The sequence below is a fragment of the Lasioglossum baleicum genome, chromosome 12 (assembly GCF_051020765.1).
Source record: "Lasioglossum baleicum chromosome 12, iyLasBale1, whole genome shotgun sequence".
NCBI lineage: Eukaryota > Metazoa > Arthropoda > Insecta > Hymenoptera > Halictidae > Lasioglossum > Lasioglossum baleicum.
In genome coordinates this window covers 14465482-14490383 of record NC_134940.1, presented here as the reverse complement: position 1 = coordinate 14490383, position 24902 = coordinate 14465482, and the positions used below count along the sequence as shown (strand labels likewise).

General features: G+C 36.2%; 1 protein-coding gene across 5 annotated transcripts in view; it reads right to left on the bottom strand.

Moving 5' to 3' along the window:
- The window catches only part of Cad87a (cadherin 87A), a 295629-nt gene that overhangs the window by 108356 nt on the left and 162371 nt on the right, over positions 1 to 24902 (bottom strand). For all 5 annotated transcript variants that reach the window (XM_076434313.1, XM_076434314.1, XM_076434316.1 and 2 more), the window contains one exon: positions 6545 to 6600. In XM_076434313.1, the coding sequence (XP_076290428.1) occupies positions 6545 to 6600 (56 nt within the window). The remainder of the gene's footprint in view (positions 1 to 6544; positions 6601 to 24902) is intronic.

Genomic DNA, 24902 nt, shown 5'->3' with positions numbered 1-24902 from the left:
TATCACGCACAATTCATACCACTATTAAATAATGAACAATTCCGTCAACTCTCTTCGAACGGAACAAATATCCAGTTATTTTTCGATAATTAATTTTGCATGAAATGTAGTACCATTATTGAATTCAAGTCAATCAAAAAATGAATCTTTCCATAAGGTTTTGTACATAATAGTAATGCTTCTCTTAAATATGTGCTATTTTTAAAATTCGACAGTCATAACTAGACTGCGGATCTTTATGCAAAATAAAAAATGTTTGCATTGATTGCAGGACACAGAAGCCAAATAAAAGTTGCATTCTTCTTTTAATTATCTTATCAAGCTGAAATTAATACATTAACGTCCTTAAATATTGTTAACATGTCCGCAGGCTTAAATTGTACGTGCACATTTTTGTTATAAATGCATAAAATCCGCAGTCTAGTAACAACTAATATCATCTAACTTGCATCTAACTGAGTTATTATACAGGGTGTCCGAAACATGCTGTGTTGAATGATTCTATCTAATGAATAGATTCTTCAAGTCTTTAAAGCAGCGTTTTCCTTTGGGAAAATGTTCCCCGCGGCTTCGTTAAGGAGTTATTAACGAAAAACCACGGGCCAATCAGAGCACGGCTACAGCAGACGGAGTCCGGCTCGGCCAATGTCAACGAATCCGTGTTTTTCGTTAATAACTCCTTAACAAAGCTGTGGGAAAATGGAAAAAGATACTAAAAATCGCATCAGGAATCGCTCCGTGCAAGGAAGTGTAACATTTCTGGGACACCCTTTATACATAGCTGTACACATATCATAAAAGAATTTTTTTATATAACAGTAGCTTCTGTGACAACCGAATTAATTGGACCGTAAATAGCCTCGAACGAATTGCGAGTAAATTCAATACGAGTTTCCAGTGAAAAGATAAACAAAAAATCGATATTTTCTTAATTACTCGACCATACTCCGGTTTGCAATTTGATTCTCTATAAACATTAAACAAATTAGAACGAATCTCTACAATCGATCAACCTGTACACCAGGAGAAACACTGACCGCATATGAACAGGAACTTGCTTTTATCTTTTATTGGTTACCCATCAGAGCAGACAAATATACGTGAAAAGAAATTTAGTGCGGCCGTGTTCCTCTTTTGTATCTTCGAAACGTGAAACGTACAAACGCAAATATTAAAGGATATTCGATAATATCTTTTACAGTAAATTAGTCGTGCCGGAAATTCAATTTCACAAGTACGCTTCTACACAGATATGTGTTTGTGGGTTCTTTTAAAGAAATTCACAAAGAAAATCGTTATCGCATGACAAAATACTGTATTTTTTAATACTGTGCTGGCAATACAACAACATTCAAACGAACTAATTAAACATAATTCGAACTGACGCATAAAGAATAGCACGAACACAGAGTCATATCAGTGATGTTTCGACAACTGATACATATTTTCTATAAAAAAGGCTCAACAAGCTGTAATATCTATAATAATCTATCTATAATTACATTTTTAATTTCAAATAAAAATTCTATTTTCAATTCAATTCAATTCCAAACTAAAATTCTATTTTGTCTTTAGTAGTTTTTATAAAATGAAAATAGTACATCTACATTCAGAAACTGTTTTCATGCATAAAATGCACAGTTCAGTTATTTCGTTGTTATTATTCATTGTTGTTGGGTCTGTGTTACATATGTACATACCTTTCGTATTATTCATACCTTTCGTTGATTACTAGACTGCGGATTTTATGCATTTATGTAAGATCGGGTTTTTGGTGAATTGCCTCCCAACAACTTGTGTCCCCACTCTACCTTCCCCTTCCCCTTCTACAACGCTATTCCCCACGCTTCCGCGGGTGAGTCACGTGACGCGTTTCGTCTCTGTCGCGCACGTGTCCGGCGGTGGCAAAGAGAGGGTAACTTTTTCTCCTCAAATCCAGAGCACTGGTTTCAAATATACAGGTTGCGATTCTACATGCGAAGATAAGTCGAGAAGAAGGGAATAACATTTTTTCGTTTGGCAGCTCGTTCTCGAGGAAGTCGAGTTTGAAAATGCAGCGAATGCATTGAATCGTCTGACCATGATCAACCAATACTACTTTCTGCATATACCGAAGCACGCGAACTTTCAAATCAATTTTCTCGAAAACGAGCTGCCAAACGAAACAATGTTATTCCTCTTTTCGACTTATTTTTGCATGTACACTGAGAAAAAAAGTAGTTACTTCAATAACACGCGTGTTATCGTAATTTTTTCACTTCGATGAATATCAATGTATTCTTGACAATAGTATGAAACTTAGAAGCAAATCGTGATGTATTTGAATTGTCTATCACATGAAATGATTGAAAATATTATTCGATTCAATACCGTACATTATTATTCGTAATATTTCTTTTTTCCCTTCAATCAGATATGTCGTTGAAAAAATTTGAGAAATGTATTGATTTATACTGGAATTGGTTTGAGGCGATATCTTATTTTTTTGAAAACATTGATGGTCAAGCTATTCGCTTATATGATTGGCGGAAATGAGTTTTGCTATTGAAATTCAATAGTATTAAATATTAAAATAAGTTCATATGATATTGGCACTATTCAATAGTGCATCTTATTGAATCAACATATATTTTCGTTTGTTTCGACAGGATCTTTTTCTCAGTGTAGGATTACCCCATGCCCGGATATACTTCGATTTCCGGCCGACCCTGTATATCGACAGCAATACGTCCACATATTCCTCGAATTTGAATGCTGAAGAAATAAACCCCACAACTTTGACGAATTAAATAAAATTCGATGTGACTGAAGGTAAAATTTATTGACTCGTTAACTCATCATTCGTGTAAGCCTAACCTGTAATTGGAACGATAACGGGCATGTTGCCGGTAATATTTGTTGGCAGAGATGTTCTACCGGGGACGTGCTGGAACGTTATAATTAAAACCAGTATCAAGATTGATTTTGCATTACGAGCAAGTCGTGAGAATGGTTATTCACGTCCGTTGGTGTACAGCCAGTCTGGAAGTCGTAATGAAAAAGAAACAAACTGCTCAACGGAACGAGACGGAGAGGGATTCATGGCTCGCGGAGGAGAAACTAAAGGCAAACAGCAATGCGTGCAACGAAAGTAACGGAATTAAGGAAGGCGAGGGTGACGGAGGCGGATATAGGTGGAAATGGCGGGCAATGGGCGAAGGGGAAGGGTGGATGAGAAACGTGAGAAGAAAAAAAAAGAAAGGTAGCGGAGGGCAACATTTTTCCTTCCGGTGGAAAACCGTTTCAAGACTTCTTCCTCGAGCGAGAGAGAGAGAGAGAGAGACGCGGCTTTTCTAAGGGAAAAAAAGAGGACGAAATGGGCAAGACGGTTCGGTTGAAGCTTCCTATTTCCTTTACCGGAAAAAGGAAACGCCTTTCCTCTCTTTCTTTCAGTTTCGACGAATCTGATTTACTTCTCTGCTGAAAGAGTTCGACACCGACGTAGAATAACTTGAAATAACTGTTCGTCTACTAATAGAGTTGCCGAACTTGCATAAGCTAAGATGTTCCGTCGCGCAGGAACAATATTCGTGTATTTCCTTCGGACGATAGTTAGATGCGTTTTCTCTCGATCACAAGAGACCGTTTACTGGAGTAATATCGATTACTTCATTCTTTGTCTCTCTCCTTTCACCTGAAGGCTGCTCGAGTCGGCCGTGGAGGATGACGAGTCATCAAGGGTGTGTTTGAATGGAAAATGCAAACGTTCGGCAATGCCCAATCAACACATCGCCTTGCATTTTCACGAAATATCATTAAAATCAGCCATAAACTGATTAGAAACAAAATAACAAATGTTTCCCCCCATGAAGTAAGAGTAAGGAGACCTATCTCGATAGCGTATAGAAGAAAAAAGTGGCGACAAAACTTGTTCCCGTATTGGGGAGGTACGCCAAATGGAATAGTATGTAATATTTATACATATATATATATATATAATATAAATAGTTGTAAAAGCAACAAATCCTATAATGTGTAAAAACTTATTGTACTTTTAATTACATTATAAGAATTACAACTACTTTTAATTATATTATAAGGTACCACCTCTTTATTTTACAAAAATAATAAGATTTTGAAAATCTTTTTAAAAAATTTATAACATTCTTTTTCTTCAAATTTTGCGTATTTGCACGTCCTGTCTCATAACATAACCATATATTTCTAACCTTTCCGTTTCATCGTTTGACACGTTTTTGACACTGACATTCTCTGTTCATGCCATTCCATTTGGCGTACCACCCCAATACGGGAACAAGTTTTGTCGCCACTTCCAAACTGTACAGATAGATCTCCTTACTCTTACTTCATGGTTTCCCCTCATAAAAACAGTTACGATCGATATAACAAAACGAAACGACTACTTTTATTCGTAATCGAAACTTCCATCACGAATAATCTTTCCACAACAAAATAAGGTAAATGTCATGAATTACCAAGCGTTTAAGGCAGGACCTGCTAGATCAGCCTTACTGACGAGTCCACTAGCAGGTCCGGGACGAAACGCTTCCATTAACGTCTTTCATTTTCATGCGAAATAATCATTGTCTTTTGTGCTCATCATGTCATTGAATTAGCTTGCCCAAGATTAGCTTGGCGGGCAGTGATCCGAACATTCGCGAACCGACAGTTCCGCGACAAAACAAAGAGATTCCATTCTTATCATTAAGAGAGCCTGTCCACTGCGGAATCCGTGAACTTTTCAGACGCCCCCTTCGAGCGTTTATTCTAAATGTAGTAAATGCCCCGAAATACGTGAAATCGCGGAAAGGAGATATAAAAATCGGTGGAGCCGCGAAAATCATAGCCAGGGCTCCTCCCCACGGTAATTACGCCGCGTCGGTACGTGCGCCGCCCTTGAATGCATCGTTAGAACGTGATTGATCCATATTTCTGAGTGTGCAAACGTTTCCCTTTGAGTGATCACCGGTATACAAGCGGTGAGCAAACAACTCGAGTTTCAAAAACGCAGCCTACGGACGGGCAGCCGTCCTCCATCGGGTTTTTCCCGAGGTTAGACGCGGCACGAATATAGCAGGCGAAAGCAGCGTTTACTTCGATACTAAACGAGTCACGATTCAGTTTTCACTGGGTTCCCCAAAGGAACTGCAGTTTGCCGAAGGAAAAAGATAAGGATCTCAAACACTGCTGCAGCCTATTCGAAAACACTGTACGTACTGTCTTCATATGAAAAGCCGTACATCATGTCTTAAGGGTGGCTGCTTTTCAAATGAAACGCATTTAAAATAATCATTCAAATATTAGGTTGGAACGAAAGTTCGTAGCGTTTTCAAATCAAAATTCACAGATACAATTAAGGCATTTATTCATAGGTTTATTGAATAACATGATAAGTCACCTAAAAAATGGCAAAAGGTAATAGAAGAGAATGGAAAATATGTTATTGAACCATCTCCATGTATAAATATCCTAATTTTATCTTCGAGTTTTAATTTAAAAACGCTACGAACAAGATTTATTTTAATTATTCAGTTTTGCATACAGTTTGTGCAGTAGTTCATCACGGACACATTAAGCCAGAGTAACTTTTTTTGTTAATACACCAAACGATTTTAGTTTTAGTACACTACGTGTGCAATGAATGTTTTCTAATTAATAATTTCCATAAATCAACGATAATATAACGATATCTTAACGTTTTTTTAATGTCTTCAGAATTGTGGATTAAACTTCACCTTATAGGACCAAAAATTTTGGAGTTTTTTGTATTTAATTCTGTAGATTTTGACAAGAAAATGCCAAAAATCCAAGTTTTAGTGTTAGGAGATCACTGGTTCAAAAGTTATGCGTGTTTAAAGTTTTCCACTGGTAAAGGCGTCGCTATGTTCAACTTCAAACAACCATAACTTTTGAACCAGTGACAAATATAAACTTAACACGAGGATTAGGTACTTTAGAATTATTCACAAATGATTGCCGTCGCATGAAAATGGTTGAATAACTAGATTGTTGAATAACTAGAACAAGTAACTAGATAATAACATTAATGTCAATTAGGAATTAAAAATTTATTGCACTTGTAAGAAATACTTACATTGGCATAGCGAATTAGGATTACACGTGAATGTAATGAATAAATTTGGCTGAGTAGCCGAGTGTTCAAACAAGTGACGTTCCGTTTTGAGCATATTCGTGCACATGCCCCAGTAATATAACGGAAACACTAAGTTTCGTTAAATTTACACTGTGGCTGGTGAATAACTACATACGAATGTACATTGTGAGAATATAGACAGTACAGAGACGAATATTGTTTTAGATATGCAGAGATTGTTATTAAATCAACGTAATAATTTATTCGAAACGTTCAACTCGCGAATATGTTTTAGCACTGACTTGAACGATTTTTAATTTGGGAATTCGATCTCGAGAAAATTGCATTTGGCAATACGGAATATCCATCGATGATTGGTCTTTAACTGTGGCATGACGTCACCTCTAAATTGGACAATTAAATTACTAAAAATTGCGAAGTCACACTCACCGATACATGTAGCCGAAATACAAACTACCAGCAGTAGAACAAACTCCTTAGGGAACCTGAAATCAGAAGGAAAATAATTTACCGACTGTCTTGTGTTATTAATTTCCTTTAAACCGAAATAAAATTCGATTTCGTTGTGATCGGTGTACAAGGCGTCGAAAAAATGTTGCATAAACGGTGTTTAATAGGGGTTGTAAATTTAATACATTGATACATTGCTATCCTATACGTATATTTTTCATTTCATTGAAACGCAAACTCTTAAATATCTCAATTTAAACTTAGATGGACAAAGAGGCCACTTTCAAAATGAACGGATGAAAAATTCGTGAAATGTTACTAAATCCGATTCTGTCAAGAACAACGGTTGCTAACGTGAACGATTTAATTAAGTAGCGTTGTCGCGACCGTAGAAAAGCTCCGTTGCGCAATGTGCATATTTGCCATGACGCGTGACGTATGACACGTGACGACAGAAATGCAGCTGGCGACCTGCAGCGTCACGTACCCACACGAAACACGGGGATCGTGAGGACAATTCCGAGGACGATTTTATCCCTGGCGTCGTTCTCCATTTTCCTTGCAGCCTGATGCGCGGCAATTAGAGACACCGTTCTCGCATGGTTGGGATCAGAAACCACTATACGCTAGTCATTAACTATCTTAACGCATTACAGACGGTTTGCTTTACTGATTAAACAATAAATTATTTCTCTGTACCAAGAGAATTCGCGGTTAACCTTGTGTACATTTGGTTTGGTAGAAATTCATTAAAATGCTCTGAAATTATTATGACGCAATAATAACTGTTTGAGGGTAATTAATTATAACCATTGTAAACCTCCCGACTTGTATGAAAGATGATAGTACATTAATGAATTGGAAGTTTACTTTTAAATATGATCCAACAGCGAATTTTTTTACAAGAGTATAATAAAACTTTGACGCAGTCCATTATATAAATGAATAATGTACCGAAATAAATGTTGCTGGAATGCTGTAATTAATCAGGTGGCATTTTACTGCTTCCCAGAAAAAATGTGTTATGATAAATGTGATAAATATTATGCGTTTATATGGCATTTATACGGTTTTAACTTTACATTGATAATATCTCCACTCTATTCTTACCATAAGGAATTTGCTAATTGATAAGTTGAACTTGTCCCTCATCTTGGTTTTTATGAAATAATCTACGAAAACTAAAATCTATTAAATTGATTACGTAATGAATTTTTCTTATTAAATAAACACCATTCTTTTTTATGCAATTTTCTTCTTCCGAAGCGGAAGAGAATCTGTCAAGGAAAACACCGAAGTTTTCCAATAACGGAACTGTTATTCCCTCCCAAAACTGGAATTTTCAAAATCGACTGTTGCGAATACTAGTTTTATCTGCATGCCTGAAGCGAATATGTTGCTTTTCAAATTCGAACGGAAATTGACGGAAATATTTCTGGTATTGGAAACGGATTTTTGAAAAGCATGCCTCGCACAAGCCGCTACATGTGCACACCGTTTACATTTTTCACTGGAATTCTCAGTTTCATGACTGCAACGAATGAAAATAGTATAATTTAATATAGGAAAATAATTTGACTATGTAATCCTACTTCCATAATAACGATTTAAAATGTTTTAATTATATTATATTGTCAAAACATTAAGTATCTATAAAAATACTCTTCCAGTGAATAAGATATCACTGTAAACATTTTCAAATGATGTTTACAATAGCGTTTATTTGTTATTGTATACGGATTGTCGGCGATTTCGAGGTCACCATAGTATTGATTCTACATTTAAAACACTGAAGGTAACCTTGAAATACTCCGGCTGAAAAAATTATTACCGCCATACTACAGATCTTCCTGCACTAAACAACTTCTGTTGATAATCCTTTACAATATCTCTAAAAATAACAGAGATATTCAAGTGCTAATTTTTACAGGACCCTTGTATAAAATTTAAAATGGTTCGATAGTTTTTTGCGACCTGCTTTGTAAAGCTTTAAACGTGAAAATTCTTCCACGTTAAAAACTGAACGAATCCTCTTGCCAGACTTCGTATTTACCGCCTCCTTCTCTCGAAATGCACGAACAATGGGATTAATTAGGACAATAGGTATTAATTTCCTGCAAGATCATATGACTTCACTAATCTGGATAAAGGAGGATTTATTATATAATATTAAGATCTTGCATAGTAGCAAAGAGCACCATCAGCGTCCGTTATGAGCTACGGGTTTCCATTAGTCGCACCCCTGACCACTATGGTGTACAATGATCTTAACGTCTACCAATAGTAGTGCTAGGATAATTAATAAACCAGTCATGCGATTGACATTACCTATAGCCGGTCATCTTGTCTTAATCAAAATACCTATAGCAACCTGTCAGCAGCTATTCGTCGAAATTAATTAAATACTTTATTCATAATTTGTACAAATATTGGTTATTGCATAATTTTGAAATATCTATGGTACATGTGGCTACACACTTTCTAATCGAACCTTCAACAGCAACAGCAATTTTCATTGTGAACTAACAAGTCACTCTCAATAACCTCATCTAATAGTTTCATTTAAGATTTGAATGTGAAAGAAAATTTCTGTGTTTTCATTTGGTATAACACAATTATTGAAAATCCTATTAATAGGCTTTCGGTAGGTAAAGCGTTAAAATAACACCGTATAGGTGCTTTATTTACAATTAACACTAAAACTGCCGAGTACTAAAAGCGATTAAAATGTTCTAGCTTAGAAAACCGACAAGATTCTATTTATTTAGATTTCGTGCAAGTTTTATTACAATGTGTGCTTGGACAAAGAAATCACAAGACCAATTTCATGATTGAAAAATTGATTATCGACGAATCACATTTGTCGAATCAGTCTAAACGATCTAATATCCGTGTATTGTTTAAGTAACAACGACATACGGGTTGGAGAAGCAGCGCATAGAAATGTTCTAAGGAGACAACCTCACCTCAACGGCGGAAGTCGTGATTCATGTTTCCAGGCTTATTCAACCATTTATGCTCCGTACGTAGCGTGCATTAGCACGTCAGTTATTATCATTCCGATTACAGCAGCATTTTCGTGAAAATGCTGAATTTACAACAATACGTTCGTGTCGCGACTCGATCTGAATGTAGCTGTGAAAGATGCTACCAGGACAAATGTCCTCCGACATAAATATGCTTCTTCGCTGCGATCATTCCGTTGTACCATTTACGTTCAATGTCGGCTAATTCAGAGGTATCTGCGGTGATACATATACGCCACGTATATGTATACCTTTAGTTGTTGCGGTGACAATTATCATTGCTGGCATTACAACAGAACCGACTGGTTGCTTTCAGGGAAATTAAACCAATAATATCTGAATCATGCTACGTTATTCTCCACGCGGTAAAGTACTCGTGGGGAAATGGATACCGTGGTAGTGGGGCAACCAGTACACTGGGGGAACCGGTAAACTGGTACAGTAAATCTTCGATACTCGCAAAAAGGTCGTACACCTGATTTCGGCTCTGGTATACCAATGTGAACCACTACTAATGCGACGTGGAGAGTCGCAGTCGCCGGCACAGTTCAAAGGCTCGCACGTCCTCATAACTTAATACCAATATAAAATTTTTTTTAATTATTATTTATTTTATTACGAAACTTTTACCAATATATTATAGTTGTGGCATTTTTCTAATTAAAATAAAACCAAACACGATATAATTTTAACTGTATTTAGTGGTTTAATTGACGATGAAAGTTTCGGGCGCAAGGAAGGACAGCGTATGGGAAAGAAAGAGACATGGAGAGTCGCACTCTTTTTACACGCGCTGTGCTTCTCTACGTTCGGCTCGGTCTTTGAAGATCACCTTCGTTTCGTTCGCCTTCGCGTATCTTCGTCCTAATTGTTTCAAGAAAGTGGGTAGTGAAGTGAGAGATGATAGGCTCGCTGCGTCCCACAGTGGTCGGAAATCGCCAAAACGGGCCCAAAATAGGAAAGAGTACTCCAATTTAGTTCAAAATTGATACTCATAGGTTTTTAGGCTCGCTGATCATAAATCTGATGTCAAAATTACAAAAAACAAAATGGCGGATGCGTAACCCAAAAAAATTATTGGATTCTCTTGAAAATTAGTATTCCCATATTTCTCGTGCCGGCGTATACCCGTGTAATACCCGTGTAGTTGCTCGCAGCAACTACGGCCGCCAAGGGGATTGAATACGGACATTTGTAATACGCGGACATGCACTCCGTATTACAAAAATAGTCATAGTAACTAAAGTGGCACCTAGGGGTGTCCAATATTTGTTGATTCTACTAGGTCAGGGGTCGGCAACCTTTTCAGTCGGAAGAGTCAAAAATTACAATTTATAAAATTTCAAAGTTTTTAAAGAGCCACAAAATTTTTTCTTGCCAACAATGAATAGTACTCGCATAAATAAAGTTTTTTGATAAAAAAAACTAATCTATTTATTCATAAGAAAAAATATCTGTTTATTCATATATAAGTAGTGTTTTTCACAACAAATTAGATAATATATATGTATATTGTATATATGTACATACATAACTTTGAGAAGATAATTCGCTTCTAACTCTTTTACTTGAAACAACAAACTATACGTCACAGCCAAAGCACTGGTGAAGACGCCAAATTGTCTTGCGTCGAAAGCGAATTAAAACCTACATAGAAATATCCGACGACGGCGTCATTCGAGAGCTTCCGACGGACTGACGACAGTGACGACTCGTGTCACGGGGGAGGGGTGCGGTGAAAAACGAGTACAAGTGGCTGAGAGATAGAATCGATGCCTAATCCTCGTTAATCAGTTCAGAACGATTTTTAAATGTTTTTTTTTTATAAAATAAATAATATTTGCGTATGGAACTAAAGAGCCGCAGCTTCACATCCAAAGAGCCGCATGTGGCTCGCGAGCCGCAGGTTGCCGACCCCTGTACTAGGTGATACTGTAATCTAAAAGTGTGTACAAGTCCCATGCTCACAATCCCTCACAATCGTAACTATTTCCCTAGTTTTTTGACATTTTTATACATCCCGTATAATAGATTATCCATAATTATTTGCACCTTATACAATACGTAAGTATGATTTATTTACCTCCAGGGGTACCCTCCATAAGTAGAAGGACCAGACACTTTTTTCAATAACCATAAAACAGCCCAAACATAAGTACAAGGATCCAAAACTCTCGATTTGAAAGTTCATTTTTTCGATTTTCGGGCACGTTTTCGAGCAAAAATTCTAAGCTGCGCGAAACAGTGTTACTCTCTCGTGGGATCTACTTTAGTCAATAGTAAAAGTGCTAAAATATCCAGACTGTACCAATACGCTGCATTTCCAACTTATGTTATCGCACAGAAATGAATATGCCGATATCCTTCTTATTCGGTGTGGATTCGCCATTTTTCACGTTTACCATATTTGACTCCTACCTCGTGACCCGAGGGACATATCGGTTTTCTGCTCGAATATTGAGCCGGATTTCGGTAATTCCTAAAGCTATCGGTTCGATATTTTTTTCGTAATGATTTACAGAATTTATCTCGATGATGAATGGACCGCGGTCGCTTTGATTCGGGCACGCGATAATAGGTACACCGGCCACTGCGAAATGGAAACCGCGGCGGGACGCACCGTATCGACGCGACGCATTGAACGGCGCGGCGTTTACTGTCAAAACGCGTACTGAAACCACTGCATTCCTATGGCATTGGCGCGTATATGTACATCGTGCACCGCAGAATGTCTCTCTATGTGTACATCATGTGTATGCTTGCACTTAATATCTAATGAAACCGATAAATGAACAGTGCCACGCTACGGGTCATCTCTTGTCGATCAAAGCAACGAAAACCGGCAATTTTCCATGAAAACGCTATCCTTGTTAGAGCTCACTTCACCAATTTAATACGACAATTAAAAGTATAAAAACTTACTAAAAATAGAGACATGCTCTCTTCACGGAAGAAACCTTTTAAATATGTCGAGGTCACGGCAAGAAAATGTATAAACGTTGAACAATTTAATGAATTTTATTACAAAGGAGAAGTAAGGACATATTTTATATTTTTTGTATTTGTATTACATTATTTTAATTATTACTCCGTCTTTGACAGGCCAGACATGTGAACGACACTTATGGAGGAGTTAGCGTCATGATTTGAGCAGCGTGTTTAACTATAACGGTAAGACTTCAATCACGTGATTTCCGATTTATTGCCGAAAATTGTGAAAATCAGCAATTTTTACCATCTTTAAACGTTTGCAGCTGATTGCAACGTCGACCGATTTTGACGAAATTTTCAGAGTATGTTTAATTGACACAGATCTACTAAACGTACATATATTTTAAATTTTCAATATAGGCCCACATAAAAAAAGTTAAAAAATCAACTTTTAGTATTTTTTTTCAACAATTCCGATCGATCGCAATTTTTGAAAAAATTTCTTTTCACATCCTTTAGTAAACTAATTAAAAAAGTTATCGTCTTCTTCAGAGCGGTCTTAAACTTTTGTCCGCTACTGTACATGTTGCAAACATTAATGGATTGAAACAACGGAGGATCAATTAACTATTCATTTGCCTGTGACATAATTTTAAAATTTCAAATAGAAAACCATTGATTGAACCCATACCGATTTCGCGCATATATTCCCAATTTTGTAATTGAAATTTCTTAACCGTTTCAACGATACTCTGTAACTAACAAAATTAATTCTGAAAATGTCTGGGCTGCGCGTACGAATGAACAGCACTCGAGCCTCGCGTTTTTCTGTTATCGATTACACCTGCCTGTCGCAGCGTTCCCATGTATAGTTTGACAGTGACGATCCGATTTAATACAACACGTTTTTGCTGATTACCCGGAAACTGTCAGCACCAGAATGACGCACCGTATCCAAATCATATCGCGCGCGTGTTTCGCGAATTTTCAAATTTAATTTTCGGTAAAGTAAAACTTCGTACGATCGAATTTTCGATCTCCTGCTCATTCAACTTGTGCATTGTGCGTTTGCATAAACATTTTTGAAAATGATAAACCAGGAAACCTCTCTTAATCAGTAAATATATTTTTTGATTTCAGATCCTGTGATAAAAGCTGATGATCATTTCCGCTTCACAGATGTCCAATGATTCTAAGCGGAACGTTTAAGCGATCATTCTGCAGTCGGACGAAAACAGTACTGACAATGAGGGTGCTATCGGCAAATGACGTTTGTCATTAAGTCGTACGTAACTGTAGAGTGGTCACACAGGTGTAGAAACGACCCCTAACGCAGTTCGCAATTGTCACTAGTGGTAAATAGGTACACCCTCATTAGTTACCACTCGTCATTGTTGCTGCATTGATGCCTCTTAACAAAGGAGACTCGAGAATGAATTCATGTCTGCACCGCCACGATACATTGTGGCAGTGTGCCTCATTATCATATGGACATAGATACTGCGTTTAATTTCCTGTTCTTCGACAATAATTTAACGGTGCTTCTTGTTCCGAACCAATGGCACGAAACATTCGTTTCGCATTTCACAGTTCGTGGGAAAGGCGCCTCGCGCATTTATTGTGTATACAATTAATCCGATTCAATAATAACTACGTTTTAACATGCGAGATGTCCAATATTCAAACAATTCAAACGCGAACAGTTTTTACATATCGTATAACAAATGGAAACAGTCGTACGTAATCTGCTGTTGACCATCTCAATTCTGACGAATTCGTACCAATCATTCTAGCACATTCATGATTCGAAATCAAGTCCTTTTTTCTTTGTTTCTCTTTTTTTTTAATGAATTATTTTCTTTTCGCTTTCTTTCTAATCTTGCTATTTAGTTGTTGTTGCGGTCGTCAGTAGTGCAATTAGTTATACAGGGTGTTCTCAGCTGCAGGAGGCCACCTAAATATCTCCTTTAAAAAAATATTTATAGCATAATTTAAATGGTATCGAAGGAGGAATATCGCATAGAAGAACAATTTTTTTTGTCCGGTTATTTGTTCATAGTTTTTTCGAGGTCTTCGTTATTTTTTTATCGGGAAAACTTATTTTTTATTTATTCCATCTTGTTAATGACTTAAGCATATTAAAATGTATTTTTTCAGCCGCTATAAGATGGAATAAAGAAAAACAAGTTTTACCGATAAAAGAATAACGATGACCTCGAAAAAGCTATGAAAAAATAACCGGACGAAAGAAATTGTTCTTCTATGATATTCCTCCTGTGATACCATTTAAATTATGCCATAAATATTTTTTGTGCCATTAAAAATAAGGGAGATATTTAGTATAATTTGTAAAAAACATTTGAAACATAAATAATTTCGGCAGCATGAACATTTTATGAATGCTAATGAATTACATAGGCACTGTGCTGTTCCTGAAAGCAAACTGGTTCACGTTGAAAAGATTAGATCTGTCAGATATCAATATCGTTGCGTACCAAGAATACTGAAATCAGATAAAGCCCGGAAAAATTAAGTATATCAAGATATTTTCTGGATATCATAAAGTTAAATGTTAATTATCTTTATAAATGAGAGTGTTGTCAAAAACAATCGGATATGGGTCTGCTTATTTTTGCTCTAGATTCACCAGAAGTTTCATTAAACTTCCAGTAAGTATTTACAGTGAGTAGCATAACTGTTTCCGCACAGTTTAAATCAGAATAACTTTTTCATGAATCGACCATACTACTTCAATTTCTCTGTAAAGCTAGGAGAATTAGTTTAGTAAATGACGTCTAATCAATAAGTTGAAAAATGCATTTGGTGGAAATCGTGATACACAATAATAAAAATTGATTTTTACAACTTTTTGTAATCAAACGATTCTTTTGTAATTTTACAACTTCTTGTAAACAACGTTTTGTAAACTCGTATGAATTGTATACGTCCTGAAAATTCCATTGAAATTGACTAATTGGTTTACGAGTTATAAACGATCAAAAGTGGTAAATACGCCGAAAATCATGAAAAATTGCAATTTTTACCACTTTTGATCGTTTATAATTCGTAAACCAATTAACCAGTTCCAATGAAATTTTCAGAACGTATCGTACCGGTTGACAAAACACATCTTTTTTACATTTTCGTTATTGGCCCAGCTAAAAATCTAGTAAAAATCAATTTTTACTATTGTTTATCACAATTCCGACAAAATGCACTTTTTCAACTTATTTTTTAGACGTCATTTCCTAAACTAATTCTTCTAGCCTCGCAGAGAAATTTAAGTCGTTCGGTCCATTCATAAAAAAGTTATTCTGATTTAAAGTATGTGGAAACAGTTATGCTCCTCACTGTAAGTCTAAAGACATCCTAGAGCGACGAAGTGTGGTCTGATAGTACCGCACGTGCGAATCAGGTATTATCAAGATAATGAGAATACGGCGTCAATAAGGCCGCAAATCATCATCGAACAGGTAGATATGTACAGCTCCCATAGAGTGGAATCGGTCTTCTACCACGCGTTAATTAGTTGACGCTAAACATCAGGACTACGCCAACACTGCCACACCAAAGGCACGTGTGCTACCAGTTCTCGCTAGCGTAATGGTAATGCTTCATCGCGATATGACTAAACTAACTTCCCTTCTAGGTGGACATGTTTAATATGGCTTGAGCTAATTGCGTCAACTATGAATGTTGCAGTTACCCGGGCAACGCGAATTGCATTAATGTTGCGGATCGGTGGTGCGACGTCGAACTTCTGCCCGCACCTAAATCATTCATTAGGGAAGTGGAGCGCACGATACCGTATAAGCTGTCGATTCTAGGGAATTGTAGATGCTTAACCAATTACATTCGTTTCTCAGTACTCAACAAAGTTTAGTGTCATGGTTTCGGCAGATGGTTGTACATCTTCGGATCGGTGGAGATTTCTTAAAAGAAATTGCCGCAAAATTGACTTTGACCTTGAGATTCAAGGTCAAATTTTTTTATGCTTCTTGTGTCACATTCTACTCACCACGGGGACCAAACTTGTCAAAGGAACCATAGGTCGCAACTCAACCGTTCTCTTATGAAAGAATGTTACAGGTTTTAACGTCTTCTTCCGTTCCTTGAGTTGAGAACCATCATGGTTTATGGCTGTTAACAATCGTCCTTGAACAGCGGCTTCGATATGGCCACCATTATTTTGTAAACGGAACGGATGTAAACAAATAGAGGACTGTAAACATCACAACTTTCAGATGACCACTGCCAATGTATAAGCACAGTTTTCTCTGATCTTTCGTGTAGTGAGTGTTAGACGTCAGTTATGCAAAGTAGAAGAAGAAATTATAACGTGCGTCAGATGCTTCATGCTATTGATGAAGCATTTGGAAATTACAGCTTAGCTCGCAATATATGTATGTATAATGGTATATTCTGATATATTCTGGTATATTTTGGTACAGTTTGGTATATTCTGGTATGTGCGGATATATTCTGGTGCATTCTAGTGTATTGTACATATTCTACTATATGTTTAGTGTATTCTAGTATATTCTAGTATATGTATTTTGGAACAGAACCTATGTCCATCTTTGAATGCTAACAGTAGGTGCAGGTTCTATTCCATGCTAGAAATGGGTACGATCCTATTTCTCTCTATGTATATTGATAAGTAGACTGCGGATCTTTATGCATTCATGAAAAAATTTGTTGAGTGAAGTATAAAGCAGTAAAAGAAGGAGTTTGGAAGGAGTTAGGAAAATTTAAGAGTACTGTGGTGTTGTTTTGAATGCATCAAAGTCGTTAAGGGATGAAATCAATTTTTATTTTGTATCTGCTGGCCATAATCAACGCAGATTATTTTTATTTTGCATAAAGATCCACAGTCTACTGATAAGGTATCGGTGCAATCATTACCCACACCTAACCGATGCATCCCATTGGAAATGAAACGTTTATTGTCAAGAATTGATATTTTTTAATGAAATATTCCGCGCAAGGTGATTCCTCGCCTTTGGTTCAGCGTTAAAGACATGTTCATTGATAAACGATTTATCCTCCCTTGAACACAGAAGTTAGCCGAAGATGTTTCGAGCGGATATTTTCCTCGGTAATGAAACCGGTGCAGCTGTAACGCCTATAATATAACACGAGCCGCCCCGCGCCGCAGAGCTTTATTAAACCTGTCTGTGTTTCGTAGTAAACTAACTTAAGCGGTAGGCTAACGCACCGCTGTTAGAAATGGTGGTTTTGATAAGTAAGCTCGAGGACCAAGCCGGTGGTACCTCTCGTGAGCAATCACGGCATACGCTCGTTACGTTTAAACGGCTCGTTAAAACCTAGCAACGTGTCATTTTCTGGTAAATCCTCGTCGCTTGGCCGAGGCACAAGTCTACGGCGCGCAACGCGGCACGGCGACGCGTCGAGGAAAAACAACGAAAGAGCTCGTTAACAAATTCTATATATTTACTGTGACCTTTGTGCAGTCGGTGGAACACCATTCAGTAATCGCAATTTCTATGCATTAGGTTGGAAAGAATGTTCGTAGCGTTTTCAAATTAAGAATCGTAGATACAATTAAGATATTTATTCATGTGTTTATGCAATAACACGAGAAGTTACCTCGAAAATGGCAAAAAGTAATAGGACAGAATGGAAAATATGTTATGAATAAATATATATTTGAACTTTAGCTTTCAATTTTAATTTACAAACGCGAAGAACATTCGTTTAAACCCAAATTTTCCTGTTCTTCTTGTTAGATTTTTTGAATGGATTATTTAAACTTGTATAATAGAGCGAGGCAGACTCGTGGTCAACATTTCTTTCTTCTTTTTTAGAACGAAATAAAATTGTACAATTATATCTAGACTGCGGATCTTTATGCATTTATGAAGAAATTGGTTGAGCAAAATACATATAAAACAGTAAAAGATTTGAAAAATTCAAGAATGTTGTAATATTGCTTTTAACGTAACAAAGTCGTTAAGGGGTAAAATTAATATTTATGTTATTCCTGCTTGCCACAATCATTGCAAAACATTTTTATTTTGCATAAAGATCGGCAGTCTAATTATAACTTTTATTATAGTTTCTTACTTTTCATTCAATGGATCTTTAGAATTACAATTCTACATTTTGTATCAATTCAATGAGTTACGTTCTTTTTGATAGTTATCTTTGCCAATTCAACGAAGACCAATAATTAATTCAGATTTTCATAGCGAGTCCCAATATGGTAGAAATAACAAGCACACTCAAAACAATTCTGCAGCCACAATTACAAATTAAAACGTAGGAAAATGATAATTCGGAATAATAAAGGGATTCAGGAGAGGTAAGTATAATAACATTCAGGTTGGATTCTACAATTTCTGTTTCACTGGAACGAAATTTGCGACATGCGGAGACATGAATTTCGCTTTGTTGGTGCGTTTTCACAGTAATTAAGTCTTAATCAAAGAAAGGTATGCCACATAAACGTTACTCTTCTTCCACTCTTGCGGTTAAATTTTCGAGCAATATCTGCTGGAGAGTATACTTTAGGAAAGGAACCTAATAATAAATGAATTATTGTAGTTGAATGTAAAAAGGTAAAGTGAAGTTAAAAACAGACACTCTAATAGAACGAATACTGTGCAGAGTCTCTTTATGAGGGAAATTGATTCGAATCGAGGGGAAACACCTTCTCTGTCAAATTCTAGTATATTCTGGTATATTGTGATACATTCCGGTATATCCCGGTATATTTTGGTATATTCTGGTATATGCGGATATATTCTAGTATAATCTAGTATCGGTATAATCTATAATAGTATATTCCAGTATATTCTGGTATATTCTAATATATTCTAATATATTCCAATATTCTAGTATATTTTATTATATTCTAGTATATTCTAGTATATTCTAGATTATTATGGTATATTCTTGTATATTCTGATATATTCTAATATATTCTGGTCAATTCTGGTATATTCTAATATATTCTGGTCTATTCTGGTCTATTCTGGAATATTCTAATATATTTTGGTCTATTCTGGAATATTCTAATATATTCTGGTCTATTTTGGAATATTCTAATATATTCTGGTCTATTCTAATATATTCTGGTCTATTCTAATACATTCTGGTCTATTCTAATATATTCTGGTCTATTCTAATATATTCTGGTCTATTCTAGTTCATTTGAGTACATTCTAGTACATTTGAGTACATTCTAGTGATTCATATCCATACTACATTTTGCATTGCACGCGTGCAAATCGTACCCGGTGGAAAAATATGAACAATTGCGCACAACATTACGAGAAAAAGGCACGCTAACAGCTATAAAAAAAATCGTAGTACGTTGCTCATGAAGAAAACTCGTAACAGAGGTCATTGGCCTTTGCGTTTTTATTGTATGCGTAAGTACATGTGGCTGCTTGCTCAGTACGTAGATGCATATTTACGCGTCACTGAGGTTTAAACAACGTTTCCCAAAAGTCGAACTTTCCATATGCAATTACTTTGAAAAATGTGAATAAGATTCTTAATGTAATTTGATGCAAAGAAGAAATCGAAAAAGACCATGTATAATTTTATATACTTCAAAAACTATATCTTATGTGTCCAATAACACTGTCCAACAAATTTCAACTTTTTTTATGATTTCAATATACTGTTGGGACCTTCTTATTGTAGAGTTTTTTGCGCTGATTCCGAATCTGTCCTCAATTTTTCTCCTATACGCACAGTTTTTGAGAAACATGGCTTTGAAAAAAAAACATATTTCCCAACTTTAAACAAATATTGCGATGTTATTATAAATGATATGGAATTGTTCTTATTGTTTAAACATGTTTAAACAATCATTAGAGACGAGGTGACACCACTTTTGCACCAATTTTTCATTTTCTGGTATATAACAACTACAAATCGCGAGAAGATGAAAATAATGCCGACTATGATAAATCTTAGCTTCTCGGTGCCTATTTTCATCAACTGTGTACGCGTGCTAATTTAATCAATGTGTCAAAAGAAGATCCAAAAGATGCAAATCGCACGAGCGAACAATCACTACCACATGTTCAGCTGGCCTAATCCATCTTCCAGCGAAACTTCCATCTCAGCGTTGACTAGCATCTAAACGAGAATGGGCAGGTGCTCCATCATGTGTAAATTATACGTCTGAAACTTGTTGGTGTCTCCAAAAGTCCTAGCGGCGCGTATTTCAAGGAATTGTGATATATGACACCCATGAGTCGGTTAGGAAAATACAGATAGGCGTTAACAAATTTAATACTACCTACGTTACTTCCTAACGCAATTATCCACGCGTCCGAACATAATAGATTAATGACTCCTCTCAAGTCAATGATCGACTATCTGAACCATTCAGGGTTCCAGTTATTCGAATTATACAGGGTGTCCTAAAAATTTGAAAATAACTTCAGTCATCTGAAATAACTTTTTTCTTTGCGAAAATGTTCTATGCGGCTTCGTTAAGGAGTTATTAGCGAAAAACACGGACCAATCAGAGCGCAGCTACAGTGGCGTTGGCATTGGTCGAGCCGAAATCCGTCAGCTATAGCCGCGCTGTGATTGGTCCGCGTTTTTCGTTAATATTAGGAGTAGAGATCAATTCGGTGCCTTTTTAAAACAAATTTAGAATTTGTTTACAATGTAATCATACGTCTGTTATGGTTCGAAATAGTCTCCATTATTTTCGATGACTTTGGTTCATCTTTCAGGCTACTGTCGAATTCCTTGACGGAAGAAAGATGGCGATTTTGATGTAATGAATTTGTCAATACTTTCTGGCATTTCTTCCAATGTTTGGAAATTTGTATCTGCAAAATGATGCTGGAGTGATCGGAATAAATGAAGATTCAAGCAGAATTCAATTCGTTCATCAAAATCAAAGCAGAACAAATCATTCCAGCGGCTTCGGAAGTATTTTTCTTTATTTGAAAGGCAAACAGAGTATACAGTGTATGTGGGTCTTGTCAGACGCCGCCATCTTGCTTACTAATAGTTTTTGTTTAGACTTGATCTCAAATGTTTCATAACTGTAAGTGTTGGTACTTAAACGTTACAAAATGGCGGACGATTATTTGTATTCCAACCAGTTATAAATAATTTAATATCAAGGCACCGAATTAATTTCTACACCTAACAACTCCTTAACGAAGCCGCGGAGAATATTTTCGTAAAGGAAAAAGTTGCTTCAAATAGAACTACAACATTTTTGGATCGCCCTGTATAGGTCGCATGTACCGCAGTTCGCCAACTTAGGTTCCCTCTTTCTTCACCCTTCCAAAATTCATATTCATAATCGGAATAGCGGGTATAGTGCCGAGAGTTTTTGCAATTTCATCACCAATTTGTTATCGGTTCGTTGAGCTTTACCCAGAGTTTTCTAAAGCCGAGAAATTTATGGCAATAATTTATCTTGGGAATGGGAAGGCCAACTGCTCGATGAAAATATGAACATAGTAATTGAGATTTTTGCATCAAAGCGTAACAAGATTGGCTGTCCACTTATTTTCCTTTCAGATTTTCTTGTAGAATATGCAATATCTAATCGTCACAAATTACCAGACTCTATGTATACGGTGTGTAAAAATGCAATATCACAAGTCGACAATATCACTTCGCTTGAGTTTATACCATGCGAAATTTATATCGCGAATAAACAGTAATTTGTATTCATCCGTATTATGCTTAAAGTATTAAGGTTGATCGATACTACCTGCAATTACGAAAATGATTTAACATACCTGCATCTGCAGTCAATATTCTGTTTTACGTTATTGATAAATACAAACACTTTGTTTTTAACCGACATCGCAAAAGGAGGAGGTTACTCGATTCGATCTGTATGTGCCTTTTCTTTTATTTTTTCGTTTTTCCCTTTTTTTCTATGTATGTTCACCGATTACGCCGAGATGGATGGACCAATCGGAACGAAACCTTTTGCATCTTGTAGAGTATGTCCCCGTGAAAAAAAGTTGCGTTTTTTTTATTCCTTACGATATTATTTGCGAAAAATGAATTATTTCATGTATGTTCACCGATTACTCTGAAATGGATGGACCAATCAGGATGAAACCTTCTGCATTTTGTAGGGTATGTCTCCCGATTGGTCCCTTGAAAACAAATTTTGCATTTTCTCATTCTTTGCTGTTTTTATTACAAATAACCGATAAGACCGAGAAACCATCCTACGGTGTTCTACAAATTCTGCTCGTTCCGCTAAAAAGTGTGAAATAAAAAAATTTTATAAAAAAATATTAAACCGACTTCGAAAAAACGCACTAAAAAGTATGAAATAATTTCCATTCAATTTATGTGAATACACACGAACTTAACCCTTTGCACTCGGACCTATTTTAACGGGAAAATTAAACATTTCTTTCGACCTAGAATAATTCCATTCTGTATTAATTCTTTTCTTTGTGTGAACATGAAATTGTAATTTTTAGTGGCGCCTCAGAGTCGCCACTCGAGTGCTAAGGGTTAAACAGAATAAAATCTTTTCGGAGGCGGCGCAAAATTGAAAATTTTCCGAATGACAGATGTTGCTGATTATGATTTCATTGGAATATGGTGAACTTGGAAATCAGTAGGTGGGAAAAGAAGATACATTAATATGTGAAAGCGCGTAGAAGAATTTAAGGATTTTCGTAATTTTTCCAGTGTCGAGAATTTTCGCAAAGGGAGAAAGTAACTTCGAATAATCTCAGGAATAGCCTCTTTCGAGGAAGTACATTTTTGAGACAGCCTGCACAAATCTCCCTTGTTAGCAATTAGGGATAGAATGGACGTTTCAATATATGCTCATGCTGCTACTCTGACTGAAGAGAGCGTATAAATTCGGACGTGTTAATTACGTCACCCATACGATTCCGTTAGCGTTGCGCACGTGAGACAAGAGACATGTATACGTTTGCATGCGGGCGCTATAACAGTGGCGTGTTCTCACCTGTGGAACTGGTCTCAATACAGTGGACGGTAATTACATAAATTATAGTGTTTAATGGTCAAGTGTGCCTGACCCTTGAAATAATGCCGAAACTCCGCGAAACTTACAAAGACTAAGCAAATTGCTGGTTTGTCACTCGTACGTTGCGGAATTAATGAGCGACTGTGATAACGCAGTTACCGAGTCCGATCACTCGAATTAACGCGAATAATGGTGTATTTGACCAAAGTACGCGTGTTATGTTAGTATTAAGCGAAAACATTTAACGAAGACTTATTCGCGCGATTATACATGCTTCTACGGTCACGCTTTTATCGATTTTCTGCTGTATTTAAAGTGACCCGGGTATGATCAACTCTGATTGTGTGTCAATCTTGCCGATAGATCTATAATTGCCTGCTGCATATATGCGCATATAACCCAGAATAAGTTTGAAGGAGATTACACTGAACGTGCACTTATACTCCCGCTCGAAAGTATGTGGACACTTTGTTGCAAGTATAATTTATTGTAATAGTGCCAAATTGTACAATTTCATTGATGATCCATTATTAGCGTGGTCTGTTGTCTTATTCAGACAATAGTAGTAATTACTGGTGAAATATCTAATGAATTATTATTATATATTAACTGTGTAAACTAGAATGCATAAAATCGAATAAAACTGATCAAAGATTCATATAAAAATTGAACGTGTTATCCACATACTTCTGAGCGGGCGTGTATACATATCATAGACATACAAATAATATGTTTATTTATCGACAAAAGTGTTAAACAAGTTTTAAAAACATATTTAATGTTCAAAGTAATAAGGGTTGAAAACAAATTTCCGAAATATGGAGCTCTCTCATAATTATTATTAAAATATATTCTCCAGTACCGTATAAACCAGACCGCATAAAATTGAACGAAACTCATCAAACATTCATATAAAAGTTAAATGTGTTGTCCACATACTTTTAAGCGGGAGTGTACGTATACTCGGAATAATACTGAATTTCAGAATAGTGCAGACAGCTAATTAAAACACAAGTCTTTCAATTTTGTGTCATTTATTAGGCTCCGTCCACTTTACGTATATCGGTATTAATGAATTGCTGGAAGCGGAAATTTAATTAACACGTTGATTGGTGCATTATGAAGCCGCTAACGTCGAACTTGTACCAATCACTATATTCGATAGGTTCCCATTCTTGTGATAAATGCATAATATCCGCGGTCTACTTATAATTGTACTGGGTGCTTCTTTCTTTTGCACAGCAGTGTATGTATAAAGTGTAAATATTACTAAATAATTATTAGGTTGTCCCGAAAGTTGGTTTCCGATTCATGCACATAACGCAAATTCGTGTTAGCAAGTACTGAAACATTAACATGTAAAGATTATCGCATTGTTTGTATTTATTTAGCAACATTAAAG